At 42.5% G+C, this 15,532-nt stretch overlaps 1 protein-coding gene across 11 annotated transcripts in view; it reads right to left on the bottom strand.

Moving 5' to 3' along the window:
- Nucleotides 1–15,532, bottom strand: part of frmd4a (FERM domain containing 4A) — a 92,330-nt gene that overhangs the window by 36,353 nt on the left and 40,445 nt on the right. For 3 of the 11 annotated variants that reach the window (XM_082539880.1, XM_082539881.1, XM_082539879.1), the window contains exon 1: nt 11,435–12,365. The exons of 5 other annotated variants lie outside the window; for them this stretch is intronic. In XM_082539880.1, the coding sequence (XP_082396006.1) occupies nt 11,435–11,602 (168 nt within the window). In that variant the 5' untranslated portion in view covers nt 11,603–12,365. Of the gene's footprint in view, nt 1–11,434; nt 12,367–15,532 lie in introns of those variants that run through there. 3 more of the 11 variants (XM_082539875.1, XM_082539882.1, XM_082539878.1) reach the window with 2 other exon arrangements.

Raw genomic sequence — 15,532 nt, 5'->3', positions numbered from 1 at the left:
GTGTCTGCACCCAAACATCTGTGTCTGCAGGACGGTACTGATACATAACAACGTAAAGTCTGCCTACTTTAAGAAATCCGCTGTGCAGGGGCAGGAGGAGTTGAGACTATCTAATATGAGTGATCACCTTTAAATCAGCATGTAACAAGTGTATTGTGACAGAGCTGCACAAACCTTCAAATGCTGGTTATACCCTGCTAAAAAGCAAACAAGCAGAGGTTTCTGTCTAGACCCTTGGTTTGCGCTCCCTCTCTCTGCCTCTCCCTACAGCTTGTAGCTTCCTGTCTGCGCTTTCAAACACAAATCTTGCTCACAGGTTTGGCTTGCTTGAATGAATCCTGGCCCTTCAGTCCACTGCAGCCGTTGCACTGACTCTCTCTTTTTTTTTGTATGACCTAAATTGGGCACTTGTGTTCACCTTGCACGGCTGGAACAGCAGCCGTTAAAACCGCAAGCTGTTAACATAACAAAATCAGTCTGGTTTGTGGATCCATAAATAGATACTAAGATGTGCAGTGGAGGGTGCTTATAAAAAGTTTGAATGATTCAGCTATTCTGCCTTTTACAACAAGAAGCAGTCCCCGTGTTATGAAAACAGTGTGAGCACCCATGCAAAGCAGGTATGCATATGTGGCACACCTTGTGTACTCGGTGTCATTCTGTTTATTTGAGTGAAATGCAGTTGTGCCATATGTGATTCATTGAAATGCTCTCTTCCCAAACATTTAGCAATATCAAGATGCAATTACATTTTATAAGCTTGGCTTGAAAAGCTTTCTTGCAACCACGGTGTATGCTGCAACCCCAAAATTCAGCTTAGTTTGCTAAATGTAGAGGGTCACATGAGAAACGAGGAGGTGTATCCTTTTCCCTTCTGCCGGATTTTTCTGTTTCTGGATATTTTTGGCCTGCTCCAGACACCGGAAACTGGCCTGTCCAACTTAAACATCTCCAGATGACTCTTTCTTTGGCATTAATACATACAGCCGTCCCCTCATTCTTTTTCTCCGGTCAAATTCACATCTCCGTTTATTGGTAGCTTCCTCAATTTGCTGTGATAAGAGTCCTGTTGTTTAACAGTACCAGGGAGAGTGAAAGAAGGGGGACAGAGGAGACTAGAAGCAGGATCCTGAACACTTACACTGCATGAGTCTATGAATGATTCCTCCTGCATGGCATGTCTCTGTAAAGCACTTTGAATCACCTTGTTGTTGAATTGTGCTATACAAATAAACTTGCCTTGCCTTGCCTTGCCTTGCCTTGCATGGATGAAGCTGAACCACAAAAAAAAAAAACATAAATAAAAAGGAGGGAAGAAGGGAAGCAAGGCAGGAAGGAACAATAACAGGCAACTGTGATTTACTGAGCCACCCTATCCAGTGTCCATGGCCCTTATCTTCCCATACATGCTAACCTCTCCATGACCTACAGACAGTATTGCCAAGAACTACAAAGTGAGAAACACTTGTAGGTGTAACATTTCTGGACCCTGACCGAGCCTTGTTATGGAGCCAGTTTGCTTCTATTCTGGGCTGGGGTGTGGCTGTAATAATGAGGTGCTGATTAAGTATTTTTCTGCAGAGTACCGATCCAAAGGGTAAAGATCTGAATGGCTGAGGTGGGTTTAACAGGGTAGAGTGGGGTTTTAGGGTCAGACAGGGAAACACAGCTGTTGGTCTGTGTTGGGAAAGGTAAGCTATGTTGGTGGAACCCAATATAAACACCGCTGAACGGTTAATTGAAGCAAGATGGAGAATCTCCTCAACCCTAACTGTGGGATGATGTGGTAGGCAATTAAGACTGACACACACACACACACATACACACACACACACACTCTGTCTTGCTCCGTCTACCGTTGTCTGCTTCTCCCACATATTTATAGAGACAAAATAAACAGACACTCTTAAACACGTCACTTTGAGAGCAAGCATGCTGTGACACAAGCACTCCGATGATGATTTATGATGCTGAGATCATTACATCTCAGCAGGCTTTACGACTTGTCTGCAGTTTGAACGCAACAGCATCTACGTATGGTGTAGATTAGATTACAATGCAGAAGAAAAATAAAACATTGGGAATACAGTTTCAGTTCAGTCCAGTAGGTTATTAAAGACCTGATGGAAAAATAATAGCAGGGCCAAATCCTGTCTTCCCCCTCAAACTAGTGTTTCACAGAGTGGCAGAGTGAGATGGAGCAGGGAGGGTCAAGGAAAGGCAGCCAGGAATGTCTGGAGAAAAGACTGACCGTCGAGATCTGTTTTGTTTGTACAAGTGTGTATATGGGAGCGTGCGTGCGTGTTATTGTGTGTGTCTGTGAGCTCCACCCTCACTGCCCGTGAGTGACTTTGGGACTGAAATGTGGTTCCAGTTAGGGCGTTTTTTAAAATCAGAAACATACTGGCACTTCAAACAAACTGGGGATATTTTTGAAGCCAACGCAGCTTTGTTCTTATTTTACTACAAAGCTCCATTCCCAGACTTCCACTAAAAAAAACAAAAAAAACAAGAAAAACAAAAAAACCCCATCCCCCCCTCATTTTAATATAGAATCACAACTCTGACTAAAACTGACAGACGGAGACGCTTATGAATTTCAAAACCCACACGGGCACTTTTAGCGGGAACAGTAAAGACATTGGGAATAATGCTGTATAAAAGATTTTTGCAAGATCCAAACTTTTGTTGTGTTGAAGTCACACCAATCCACCTCTGCCTTCACATCTTAAGTTCAACCTCGCTGCCATTTGCACCCTTAGGAACCTCGATTCCAAACGAACTGAAAAGATAAGACTTTTGCCTTTTCTTGCTTCATGGTGAAAACTGCCAGAAAGCATTTCTGCTACACACACACGCACGCACTCAAGAAAAATGTACATTCATGGACAGATCAAAGTGTCATCAAAGGGTCTCTAAAAAATATGCACAATGTGAGCCAGTGGTTTGTGCTTCTTAAAAAGATTGTGTGGTTAAGAGAAACAAAAATAACACATGAAGACACAGCAATAGTTTTTTTTGTGCTGGTAGAGTTAATCTGAACATGCCTTGCAGTCATAACATTAAACTTCACCTTGTTCCGCTTGATTCCTCATGAAATTTTTCTTTTTATTCTTTGCAGATTACACACTGAAAGGTCACATTGCCTAATCCCAAAATAATGAAGTCCTTTCTTAACCCCCACCCCCTCCCTCCCCAATCCTTGCACACCTATGTTGTTCCTGTAACAGTCAGTTGTGTGGACTTATCTCTTTATGCTTAATTAGCTCCTCCTCCTCTTTGTTTCAAGCCCGTATCATCCTTCTGTTTGTCTCAGTTCTTCCATTTCCTTTTTTTGGGTTTTGTAAATCCTTTATATACATTTGTTTCAACTGCACTTTGTGGTTGAACAAAATTTTGGCCTCACAGACGTACACGTGTGCATGGGCGGCTCACTCACAGAACCAGCAGTTATATTTAAAACTCTAAAACAACACCACAGTCTCCTATGATTACATCCAAGCAAACAAGCACAATGCGGTGATACAGCGCCACAGTGCGTCAAGTATAGGAGGGAATGGCCACAGGCTGCTTTGATTATTCAGTTCGAATTTTTTTTTTTATGAAAATGAGATGTACAGAAAGTGCCAAAAGGGCTTAATCCACTTTCTAAAGGTGGCTCCCCCAGTTCATGAGTCTTTTCATGTCTTCTCTTTTAGATGACTTTTCCCTGTCAGGTTTATTGGAATGGACCGTACAGTCTATCTGTCTGTCTATAGATGTACTGAGAGTGCCAGCAACCTGAAAGAAGAGTACAGAAGTTCAGGACAAATAGGTACGAGTGATGTCATGTCTTCTCAATGAAACACAGTCTCAGTGATTGCGGGGGATGATCTGAGAGGATGTGGACTGTCAGTGTTCACAGGGGAAGGATCTTTTACCCCTACACCTCCTCTCTTCATCTATAATTTAGACAATGAGAAATCACTATAGACCCAAGCGACCCTGTGTTCACTGATACTGCTGGCACTGCACTCAGAAGGACAGTGTGACGTAGAGAGGAGTGTGCGGTTCTGCACAGTATCCTTTGTATACAGTGTGTGTGTGTTTGCATCTGTGTGTACAACCCACTGAATTTTGCTGATCAATGAGCCTTCCTTGTAGAGCTCTTTTTATCTTTGCTTTCTTTGGCTTTTGTTTGGTGTCCCATAAGCAAAAACCAAAAAAAAAGGAAAACCCCGCATGTTTGTGTGTGCCCTCGTGGCGTAAACTCAAGGGCACTGAGTGCTGCAGAGCAGTTGAACCCATGTGGCCTCTATTCCCTGCCCTGTGACAAGATGGAATACCAAACACACTAATCATTTAGCAAGCTGAATATTAAACAGTGCTGTCTGCAAGTTCTATTTGTGTGTGTGTGTGTGTGCGTGTGTTTGTGTCCTAATGTATTCTACTAGCCTATTAAACATGTACCCTGAGACCAGAAACAGCAGGGGAGATTTTGGGGCAAAAGGTGCCTAAATCCTCTCTGTGCCTTGCTGATTTTGCCTGGTGTGTGTGTATGTGTGTGTGTGTGTGTGTGTGTGTGTGTGTGTGTGTGTGTGTGTGTGTCCTCCAGGTCCAAAGACCCTCTAGGCTAATTAGGGAAACAGCCAAAGAACAACACCATTCAAAGCACTGGCTTTACAGGAGCTTGGTGAGCTTCCATCCTCATGATACTTCAGAGATTTTCAAACCACCCACTTCTTTAGCTGAGTGCATGGAAACATCCTGCAGTGTCAAGTGCACACACGCACACATACTCTCGCGTGCACATAAATGTTTGACCGGCCTCACTGCTCCGTGCTTGCCAAAGTAAGATGCAAACAAAAGTTGCCATGGCAACGTTCTAGGAGATCTACTCTTGTCTGTCACTCAGTCCTGTGCCAGAAATGTAGGGCACTTAAAGGAGGAGGCAATGTCACACAATGGTCAGACATTGTAACAAAAATAGGTATGACTGTGGTGTACAAGTGTACAGCAAAAAGGCACGCAATAAAGGCTTCAAGTGATTCAGTGCAACTGATGACAGTGTCATGATGCCTGATGAAAAAGACAAGTGAACCCTTTGCTCTACCAAGCCACTATGTACTCATAATTTCACACATCTGCACCTTCACTATTCCAGCTCGCGTTCACAGGGAATTGGCAAGGGAAAAGGCTGAAAAGGGTTAAGGAAGACAGATTGGAGAAAAAAGGAGAATACATGAGAGATGAGCCAGGCAGAGAAATCGACACAACATATAGAAGAAGCTGAAAGCTATGAAGTTATGGGCTGAACAGGGTGCAGCCTAGGACATTTCTTCATCTTGCTTCAGGATCTATTTTGAGGTATTATAATGAAAAAAAGGGGAATGAAAAAGAGTTATCGGCCCCTCCACAAGTCCCGTCCTGCAGCCTGTGTAGTCAGTTTGAACTGTGCTCTATAGCTGGGATTTATCAATCCATAACTTTGGTTCATTGTGACTAAGCTCCATTATGACACACTTGATTCCTCTGAGGCAGGGTAGTGAAAAATGACCCAGCTCATCTGCAGGGAGAGCCCTTAGGCATTTGTGTGTGGTCTGTGCACAGGTGTGTGTAGTGTATAAATATATAAATATATATGGATGTGGGTGCAATTCCTGTCGTCCAAAGGGAATCCCGTCACAGTAAAGATATTGAAGGTTATCCATTTGTCCACTTTGCCTCAAGGAAATTGGCAGTCTGAAGGTTTGGAAAGCCTTTTCTTTCTTTTGAAAGCACCTGATTAAAAAAAACGGCTGTGGTATAGAACCTCAACAAAGCTTACCATTCCTAAAATCTAAGCTGTGGATGTATATGCATTCACTCTCATTCAGGGGCACAATTAGCTACTTTGGACTGGAGGAACCATTTCATGCCTTACAAATTTTCAAGGTAGTCTCTACTTTTTGTTTGTCGGCATTAGAGGAACTAGGAACCATCAAAGTTCTTGGAAACATTTTTTGAGGTCTTTCGTTAGCTCCTCCTTCAGCATAGACATAGTGCTTACTGTACACATGTAGTTGTACATGTGTTGATTTGTGTGGTGCTTACAACTGCATATATAATAACTGCTAGAATTCCTACTCAGCTGCTTGAGACATTCAGACACAGTGAAGCTATTTAGAGAGAAAATGAAGAAGATTAACTAACATTAATAATAAGATGATAAAAAACCACAACAATCATGGCTTAATGAAAGCTACCCTTGTCCACAGACTGGTAACATGCTGCACAAATGATTCATTAGTCGAATTCTAATTTCATCAAAGGCTCCAGGAGCCTCTGCCTCTTGTTAGTGAATCATTGTATACTTAACAATGCAAAAAGAAAATAATCACTTGTAATGTTACATTATATAACTTAAAATAGCACATTTGGGTGCTTTCAGCTACATGTCTTTTTTTTCCCAAGTCTATTATTATCACAAAAGATCCAATCATGGCACCTTCCGGCTTGTTGTGAATGTGGTCTAGTTGTTGCTATGCCAACCATGTAGCAACAATACTTCATGTAAGTGTTCCTGCTAACTGCAAATGCAAACAGGCAAAAACCTCAGAAATGCATAGCGGTCTTGGTGGACCACCCCAGCAGATAGTTACTGTTTGGGGCGATACACTAACTTGTCAGATCTGAATGTTTTGGCTCAGGCAAATGTTGATATTTCTCTCATCTCTCCAGTTTAATACGCATGCAAAACTCTAAACCTCTTTTCAGTAAACACATGTGGACTCACTGTTAGAGGGTATAATATCCGTACAAACAGAGGATCTGAGAGTCCCTGAGAGGGATTTCCCCAGATATTTACCAGATTCTCGTAGTAATCCTCTGGGATTACCATTCTATACCGTGGCCCTAACCTTTGAACTTAAAACATTATAAGCTCTTACATCCCCAACACTAATGTCGCATTTAAACCAATCTCTTCATTCGCTGGAAGAGGACCACCTCCAAAAACCTTATATCATGTCCGTTCTGGCCACGATTCAGACACACTGAGAGGATTTAAAGGGATACCCGCCAGCTTTATCGAGCAGGCCTCTCAGCCTTGGCCCAATAAAACACTGACTAGATACTGCAAACATGTTCAACATCCAAATAGTCTCCAACATGGTAACTGATGCCTGGCAAAGTTATTTAAAATCAGACAGTCTTTTTCACGCACCAACGATGGATGGTTTTCCTTTAAAAAAAGTATGACTACCATCCTGTTCATATCCAATATCGTGCCTTAAACCAGAGAAATCAGATTAGCCCTTCTAATACTGTACAGCATGTGTGAAGATGTCAGTGTGCGCCCATGCATGTGCCTGTAATTAATTAAAAGTGAGAGGCCATCCTGTGAAGGACTCTGATATATTTTTACATCACCGGAGAAATTATAGTCTGGCACGGTTGATAGCTGCTAAATGATAATATTGCACATGGAGAATTAAATTGGAGAAGGGTGTTGTGCTTTAAATATTTAACATGTAACAGGGTTGCAGATCATAAGAAGCCTCATCAAACAACTTTAAAGCAACAAAATGTGGACAACGATTCAGTCTTTGATCGTAAATTATGATTTACAGAGTGAAATTATAACTTAGAGTTCAACTCCTGATGAATCAGTTCAGAAGAATTTTCCTTGCTTCAAACATGATCAAACAACGACAAGCTTCGCTCTCCTCCGCTTTTTCCTCTTCCTCTTTCACACATCCATTTACACTCACACACTGGGTATTTGATAAACCTGGGAATGGAGCAGTGGAAATGTTTTCCAGACGATCTATGCAAATAAGTCCTAATCCCCAGGGATACACTGTAAACGGCTTGAACCACCAACACAATCTACAGAGGGGTATTTGTGTGTGCATGTGTGTGCGTCGATGTAGGGATATCAAACACAAACACACCTCCAGCTAGTTGCCAACAAATTAGAAAATTACAAGTAAATAAACAAAGTACTGGAAAACTTTGGTACAATGTCGATTCTGGCCTTCCCATCCACGAACCCTTTCTGCCGGTTGTGGGAAAAGATTTTCTCACATACAGATCCTGACTTTGGCAATGAGAACAAAGACTGCTGCCAGACAGCCCTAGCGATCAGAATTCTTCAGCAGGAAGTCACAAGTTTAACCTCATCCTCTATCCAATAATTACTTGGCTGGAAAATGGGATAACGTTGGGAATAAGCAAGGACACAGAGATTTCGGATTCTGGACATTTGCCTGCCTGTCATAAGGTTATTTACCGACATCTGTTTCAGTAGAACACTTTACAAATTGATGATAAATTGAACATGAGCGTAAGAGAGACTTCACAAAGTAGGCTGATTACAATTGTGACCTAATTCAGGGGAGCTGCTGGCAATCACAGTGGATTCTTCCCAACACTGTACTTTGACTGAGAGCCAAAAGTCCACAAACAAAAGCAGTAACTGGACAGATACAAATGAACCAAGTCTAAGACAGAAGAAGGATTGTGTATCCTATATCTTAGGGTGCCGTTGCTGCGTCTCTGGTTCGTATCATAAAGTACTGGGACCACTCAGTGGGAAAGGAATACATCCAATACATTTTCTCACAGGAAACGGCACCAGATGAGTTTGGTGGGAGTAAACTGGCTTGGATTTCAGTGTAAAATATGAGGAGAGCCTACGAGCTAATGCACCATAAGAGTTACAACGAATATACCTTATGCGTGCAATCTTAAATATGCATAAAATGTTTCAGTGGTATTGTGTTGCTAGGAAACAGCTTGGATCAAAGTTTATTTGTCATGTAGGAGAACCAGTTTCCTGTCAGCATTGTTATTAGCAAGAGCTGTAACAGGAAGCAAACTGAGTCTATCTAGGATGTTTATCTTGTCAAGTCTAAAAAGCTCCACGGGGATGCCGAACACGCTTGCTAAACAAGTCACTTCAGGTTGTTATGAATAAAATGATGGCTTGGAGTAATTTTTGTGAGTTGTATTACACTGACTACAGGTTGATTAAAAGAAAAAAACAAAACAAGAAACAAAACAACAAATCTTGCAGCTCAGGGGAAGTCCGACCACCTGCGTTTGCTATAGTCTTTACTGTTGCGTCTTCCCTGCGCAGGATATCCTGCCTTCGGGATGGGGTGGGATGATAAGAAGGGGGTTGGTAGGATATAAATGAAAAAAAGAAAAGGCACGATGTGAACAGCTGAAATTGATGCAAATTGGAAGCAGCACGAGAAATGACAAACAAATACCCTGAGACACTGTGTAACGCAGCACAGCCGAGCGCTGCCCTGTTGGTACTAACCCTGTTTAAGGGGTCGCATCACCAGAGGAAAAAGTGTGACTGGAGGCTGTTGAGTCAATATTACTCAGCCTGATGTATGGAAGTGTGAACACACAGCTCACAAGAGAAATAAGTGTACGTCTGTGTGAGCAAACAACATTTCATAAATGCCGTCTGCTGGTTAATGCAGCGCTACGGCTCCATCGAACGGGGCGATGATCCGCACAACACGCAGAGCGACGTTGGTGCGAAATCATCACCTTGACGCACAGTATTCCCAAATGGATTGAGCATGCTGGACTGCTGGTGATGCAAGCCTTCACTGGTCACAGTTGAAATGACTGCAGGGAGAAAGAGCTGAAAGGAAAAGCAGTCGAATTTTAAGTAGGAACAAATTTTTAAAAAGAAAGTTTGAGAGTAAAACAAGGCACGGCATGGTCCTGGGACAGGTTAGAGCCACGACTGGAAATGTTTTCCAGTTCAAGAGAAGAAAAAAAAGATGGAAAAGAAGTGTAGAAAGTGAAAACAGGTTGGTAGAAGTTAAGGCCTTGTCTGTGTCTATCATTCCGGCTCTCTTTCTTTCTTTTCCCCTCTCTCTCCTATTGTGTGTGTGCCAGTTGTGTGAGGCTGGGTATCTCATTAACAGTAATAGAGGAAGCCAGGCAGGGCGGCAGTGAGCCAGGGATATCCCCATCCCACAGTCTGACACACTGACCCCTCCTTCTCTGCTATTGAAACTCCCACCGCTATTAACTGCTCCACCTTGGACTGTACCACTTTTCCAGGCCAGGGGAAATATTGTTGAAAGGACTTCTCCAGAGGATGTTTAGGGAGCATTAAAAGAGCCCCTCCTGAAAGGTGCCTTAGTGTGGACCAGGATGGGGTTGTTAAGGATGGGTTAGACTTAGGGAGGCCTTGTTTCAGCTTCCTCTGATTGTGTTACCCTCCCTTAGGATGCTTAAACCGAGAAGCTACATAAAACCGCATTTGAAGACAAAAGTTAGAATAACAATCCAGATTATTCTCCTCTTGAGAATAAAAAGGGAATCGGAGAAAAAAGGCAGGAAAACGCGCATGCTGTGTATGTTTATCTTCGTGTGCATGTATGCGCTGATGAATTTTTGCTATGCAGTGTGCTTCTTATCATTTAGCTACAGGCCTGGTGAGTCTGTTGGGTTTGTCCTGGTGGTACCAGCTGCATACAGGCCAGGTGAGATGCTTGGGGAATACTAATGGGTCCATGAAAGCCCTGTGCATCAATTCAGACATGGTGACGTGAATACTGATCAAGCTTTTTGCTGAATCACAGCTAGACAGGCACAAGGCACAAAAGAAGCTGCTGCTTTTACACAAATAAAATAATGCAGACTAGAGAAAGGGCTTGCATTATTAAAGCAAATTGACACATTTAGAGAACACAAAGTTAGCAGGGAGTGAAATGTGAGGCAAAGGAGACAGAGAGACCAAACAGCTTACAAAATAGCCTCTATGTGTGTGTTTTTGTGTGCAAGCATCCCCCTTTTAGATGCCCATAGAAACACTTACCAGCTTAACAGCTTAGTTACCACCTCTTTAATACTGACCTTGGCAACGTAACTTCCTGTTGTGTATGCCGAGCACAACAAAAACAAAAGAACACTATACACAGGAACGGCTAAGTGAAAAAAAGTTCTATTCAGTACATAAACCTAGCAGGAACATAGCCATGACATCCAACCCAGTTCTGTCCTTCAAGCTTAATGAAACAAATCAGTCAAGTTTAACCCTGCCCTGTCTCTGGCTCCAGCCTTTGTCAGGACATACCTGGCCCTAGAGTACATCATCTGTTCCCTACTTGTCTTTCTTCTTCTGCCTCAAGCCCTTGACGCACAAGTGCAGAATCCTTCATTAATAACAGCTCCTTATTACACGGGAGGGCAGCATGTAAACGCAAGTATGTCTTAACAGGTGCACAATTATTTGGGATAAAATGTAGTGCAAAATGCTTACTGAGATGATTGTGCATAGAAATCTATCTGATATATATTTTTCTTTCTTTCTTTCTTTCTTTCTTTCTTTCTTTCTTTCTTTCTTTCTTTCTTTTTTTCTTTCTTTCTTTCTTTCTTTCTTTTTCTTTCTTTCTTTTTTAAATGTTTACGTTTTATGTGTATTGGAGGTGAATCCTACCTGATAAAGCGGCCTTGAAACACACCTGTGTGTGTGCAATAGATGCAGAGGCCCAGGAAGGTTCCTGGCATGCACGCGAATCCGCCGGATGGCTGTGGAGGTGAGAGTCCATAGCAAGCCCTGTCGAGTACAGACCACCTCATCTAAACCCAACAAGACAGCCTCCATCCCTAACTAACTACTTTGCCACCAGACGAATACACAGCAATGTGAGTTTATATCAAAGGGACATCCACAGGTAGTGGCAATGAGATGGTATGATTAGCCTTTATTGTCCTCTTGATGCCACTTAGATCCAGTAGATAATACATGAGTCATTTGTAGAGGTAAGCCTGAGAGAGACAGGTTAACCCCAGTGTCTGTCTCCTCTCTTGTCCCTCTAGGGCCACTTGCTTCTCTGGGATTCACTGGAGTGATGCCTCCTCAAGGTCAAACCCTGCTAGTCCTTCTGCCCCAGTCCCACACAGCTAGTGTTCCCTGCTGACTCCTTCTCTCCTGGTCCTCCTCTCTTCCTGTCCCTTTTCTTCCCACTGAAGCAAAGCACCCTCTGTCCGTTGCTCTCAGCGTCACAAACACAAACATTCCCACTTAGGAAATGCAGCCGGTCTCTTAGTCTACCCGACTGGAGGTTGTTTTTAAAGCGATATGCACTCGAATACTGCAGCACACACTGAGGGAAACCAGTCCTCTCACTTTCTCTCTCACTGTCTCGGTTTTCAAGGAAAGAGGTATGTTTCTGTGGTAAGTCCATTCCTTTCAAACACCTGTTCAGACTGAACACTAAGTGTATGTTTTTGAAGGAAAAGAAGACTGGCACACATTATATACAAGCATAACTGCAAGCACGATACAGTAGAATGAATCACAGTAACACTGACATCTGGTCACTTGGATTTTTGCCAGAATGTTTTTAAAAAAGGACATATTTTTCCCCCAAGCCAGTTTTCCCAGGCTGGAGTATCCTGGTCTGACCTATCTAAGCTTTGAAAAAAGAAAAATGATGCCTGCTCCAACCGTCTGCTAGTCTTCGCCAACTCATTATCTTGTCAAAAAAAAAAGACTGAATATAATTCATTACGTCAAACTAAGTTGTTTATTTGAGTCAGAAATCCACAATGAATCTTACACTTGCTTGCATACATCCATTTGCAAAAATGGCCACATGGAGGCAATACAAACCCCATATATAATCTCTGCCAAGCAAGCAGCGCCTGTATGTAAATCCTTGCCAGTCTGTTATAAATTCTGGCTTAACAGCACTACTAAAACACTACAGCTTGTATGAGAAATGCTCACTATGTTACGTCTGATAGAAATGTTAAAGTAACTCTAAAATCAAACACACACATTTTTTTTGCCTCCTGCAGATCACGACTGGTTACAGAGAATTTTATTTATGGCAGTTGTGCTATTTAAAAATAACGTCTGCTGGTTTTGTACAGCCAAATGCTTTCATTTTTCCTACTTTCGTCACAGTCTGTCCTCAGAGACTTGATCGATATAAAAATTCAATAACTCTGTACAGTACAGTAATTCTTTGCCTTTTCTACCAAACCACCAATCTGACTGTGTGTATGTGGGGGGGGGATTAAATGGCCTTTCGTAGCCCGCTCTGATTCATTGCGAGGCTTATTGATGCGAGGGTCATTTCTGTACTGCTGAGATAGTGTGCTTGTGTGTGAGACTTTGTGTGCATACAAATTATTGTATGACTTAAAGGAACCACAAACATATGAGTGGGAGGCTGTTGTGGTGTACATCGGGTTCAGAACATAACATAAGTAAACTTCTAAGAATCAGCTTACATTTACACCAACCATAAGCTCCAGAATACCTCTGCTTCCACAGCAATCATTTCCCATACTTCTATCTCAGGGTTTGACGTTGTCCTCTCAGTGGTGTCTTGAGAAACTCATGAGGAATGTGTGGTATTTGTGCAGTGTGAATTTTCCAAACTGACTGGAGACGCTCATCTCACAGTGACCGTAACTTACAAGGGGGTGTAAATATTTGTTTCGGCGAGGAGAGAAGAGGGAGGCTGGGTATGAGTGTGCGCTGTTCCCATGATTCCATGTGTTTGCTGTGTCCTGCTGAATCCTGGGAAAGGTCAGACAGCCACTGTGATGTAAACAGACACGGCCAACAGTGTCAGCTGGGCGGCTATCCACGAAGTAAGAAGACGGAGTGGAAAAGAGACTTTTTTTACATTCAGAACCGTGATGGACAAATTGAATTGACAGTTAACTAGTGAGAAAATCTACATAAGACACGGGGAAATCATCTGTCTGCTCCTCATGTATACATGTCTGGCCTCTTTACTTTCTCCTGTTTCTCCATCTCTTTTGGCCTCTTTCATCTCTCGTCTCTCATATCTCTCAGTCTTCCTTCTGCTCTCTGATTTTCCACTCAGGCGTGTTACACTAGAGTGGAGGCAAGGCAGAAAGAGCGAGTGAAAGAGAGAGGAGTGGAGGGAAATGGGTCACCAAAACTATAAATTCACAAGCAGATTCTCAGCTGAGGCTCTCTGGCAGACAAATACCTTAAACGAGCTGTGCGCCGGAGAGCAAAAAGTGCACCTGACACTGACACGTTGAAACACTTTATGCAACACTGAACCCGACACGTGACTTGCATGGGTCTAGATTGCTTTGGATTTTTCTTTTTTTTTTCCAACATACAAAGACACACAGATCGATGTCATTGCAACAGAGCTCGTAAGTGACACATCCATATAGACCCAACCAGGAATTCAATTCTGATCAGTCTTGCTTAATGTGATCACATTAGAGGTGCAAGCAGAAAAATCAATAACATAAAGTAATCTGGCCCGAGAGACGGATGAATGCAATGAGCTTCTATATGTCTGCGTCTGTGAGAGTGAAAGAGTGCATGCTGTGAGCTTTAGTTTCACTAGTCCTGTGGGTGTTTGGAATAAATTAAATAAAAATATTGTTTACTGAGCATTTGTGCAATGAAAAACACCCAGTGATGACATGACATAAGCCTTTGAAGTATTGGGACTTTTATACTCTCTTAAGTATAGAAGTTGACCTAGTTCATGTGTTATATGCTCTAAATACTGTACACACATGCATTAAAGGGTGTTCACGCACATGCACGCACATATACACTCTCGCTCTTTCTACCTATCTCTCTCAAGCTAATCATTGTCTCCACTTTGCCTGGCAGATAAATATTAATGAGGATTACTATGTTACTGCAGCACACCCACGGGAAACCAAGAGCCTGCCACTCTCTCCTGCTTTCTAACCCTTTCCTGCTCCATCTCTCTTTGCTACTCCCACACGCCCACACGCCCACACACACACACACACACACACACACACACACACACACACACACACACAATTCAAACAACTGCCAAAAAAAGTCTGCCACTTTAAGAAAATGCCTGTCCCCCCTCAACTCTCTAGATTTCTTAATATGCCGTACAATGATTCACACACAGACTCACACACACATGCAAACTATGAATAAACCCCTTCATATGAGTGAGTCACAGACATGCCTCGGTTCTCACTGAGACGTGTTATCTCTGTCTAACAAAGGGCACAGATTGTGCTGGGATATTTAAGGAACATTTCAGGGGTCTCCACATCCTGTTTTGTGGGAGATGGAGTTTTGTCCCATCAGCCCATGATCATCTTTGTCTTTCTTCGGTGCTTGCCTAAAGAACATTATTGTGTTTCTTCCTATATCAGTTAAATGTCTTTATCTTTCGGTGTAAAAAAGGACCTGAGGTAACAAAAAATACAAAAATAAACCTGAATTGAATTTTTCCCCACTCTCTCTGTCTTGAGATGATTGTCATTTCTGTGAATAGAGAAGCAGATATAATGAAGAAATCTTACTGAGCTCTGCATGCATGTGGCAGATGATGGGAACACATAGTTAGACCGACTGACACACACACACACACACACACACACACACACACACACACACACACACACACACACACACACACACATCCCATCCATCTACTGGAAATGTTTTGGCAAAGGACACAAGACTCCACTTTCACCATAGCTACCCCGCTAGCAGACTGTCTCCATAGAGAAAGCATATCATCAGCAG

The sequence above is a fragment of the Aulonocara stuartgranti genome (genome assembly GCF_965226115.1).
Source record: "Aulonocara stuartgranti genome assembly, chromosome: 7".
NCBI lineage: Eukaryota > Metazoa > Chordata > Actinopteri > Cichliformes > Cichlidae > Aulonocara > Aulonocara stuartgranti.
The sequence above is the reverse complement of the archived record's forward strand: the minus strand, read 5'-3'. Positions and strand labels throughout refer to the sequence as shown.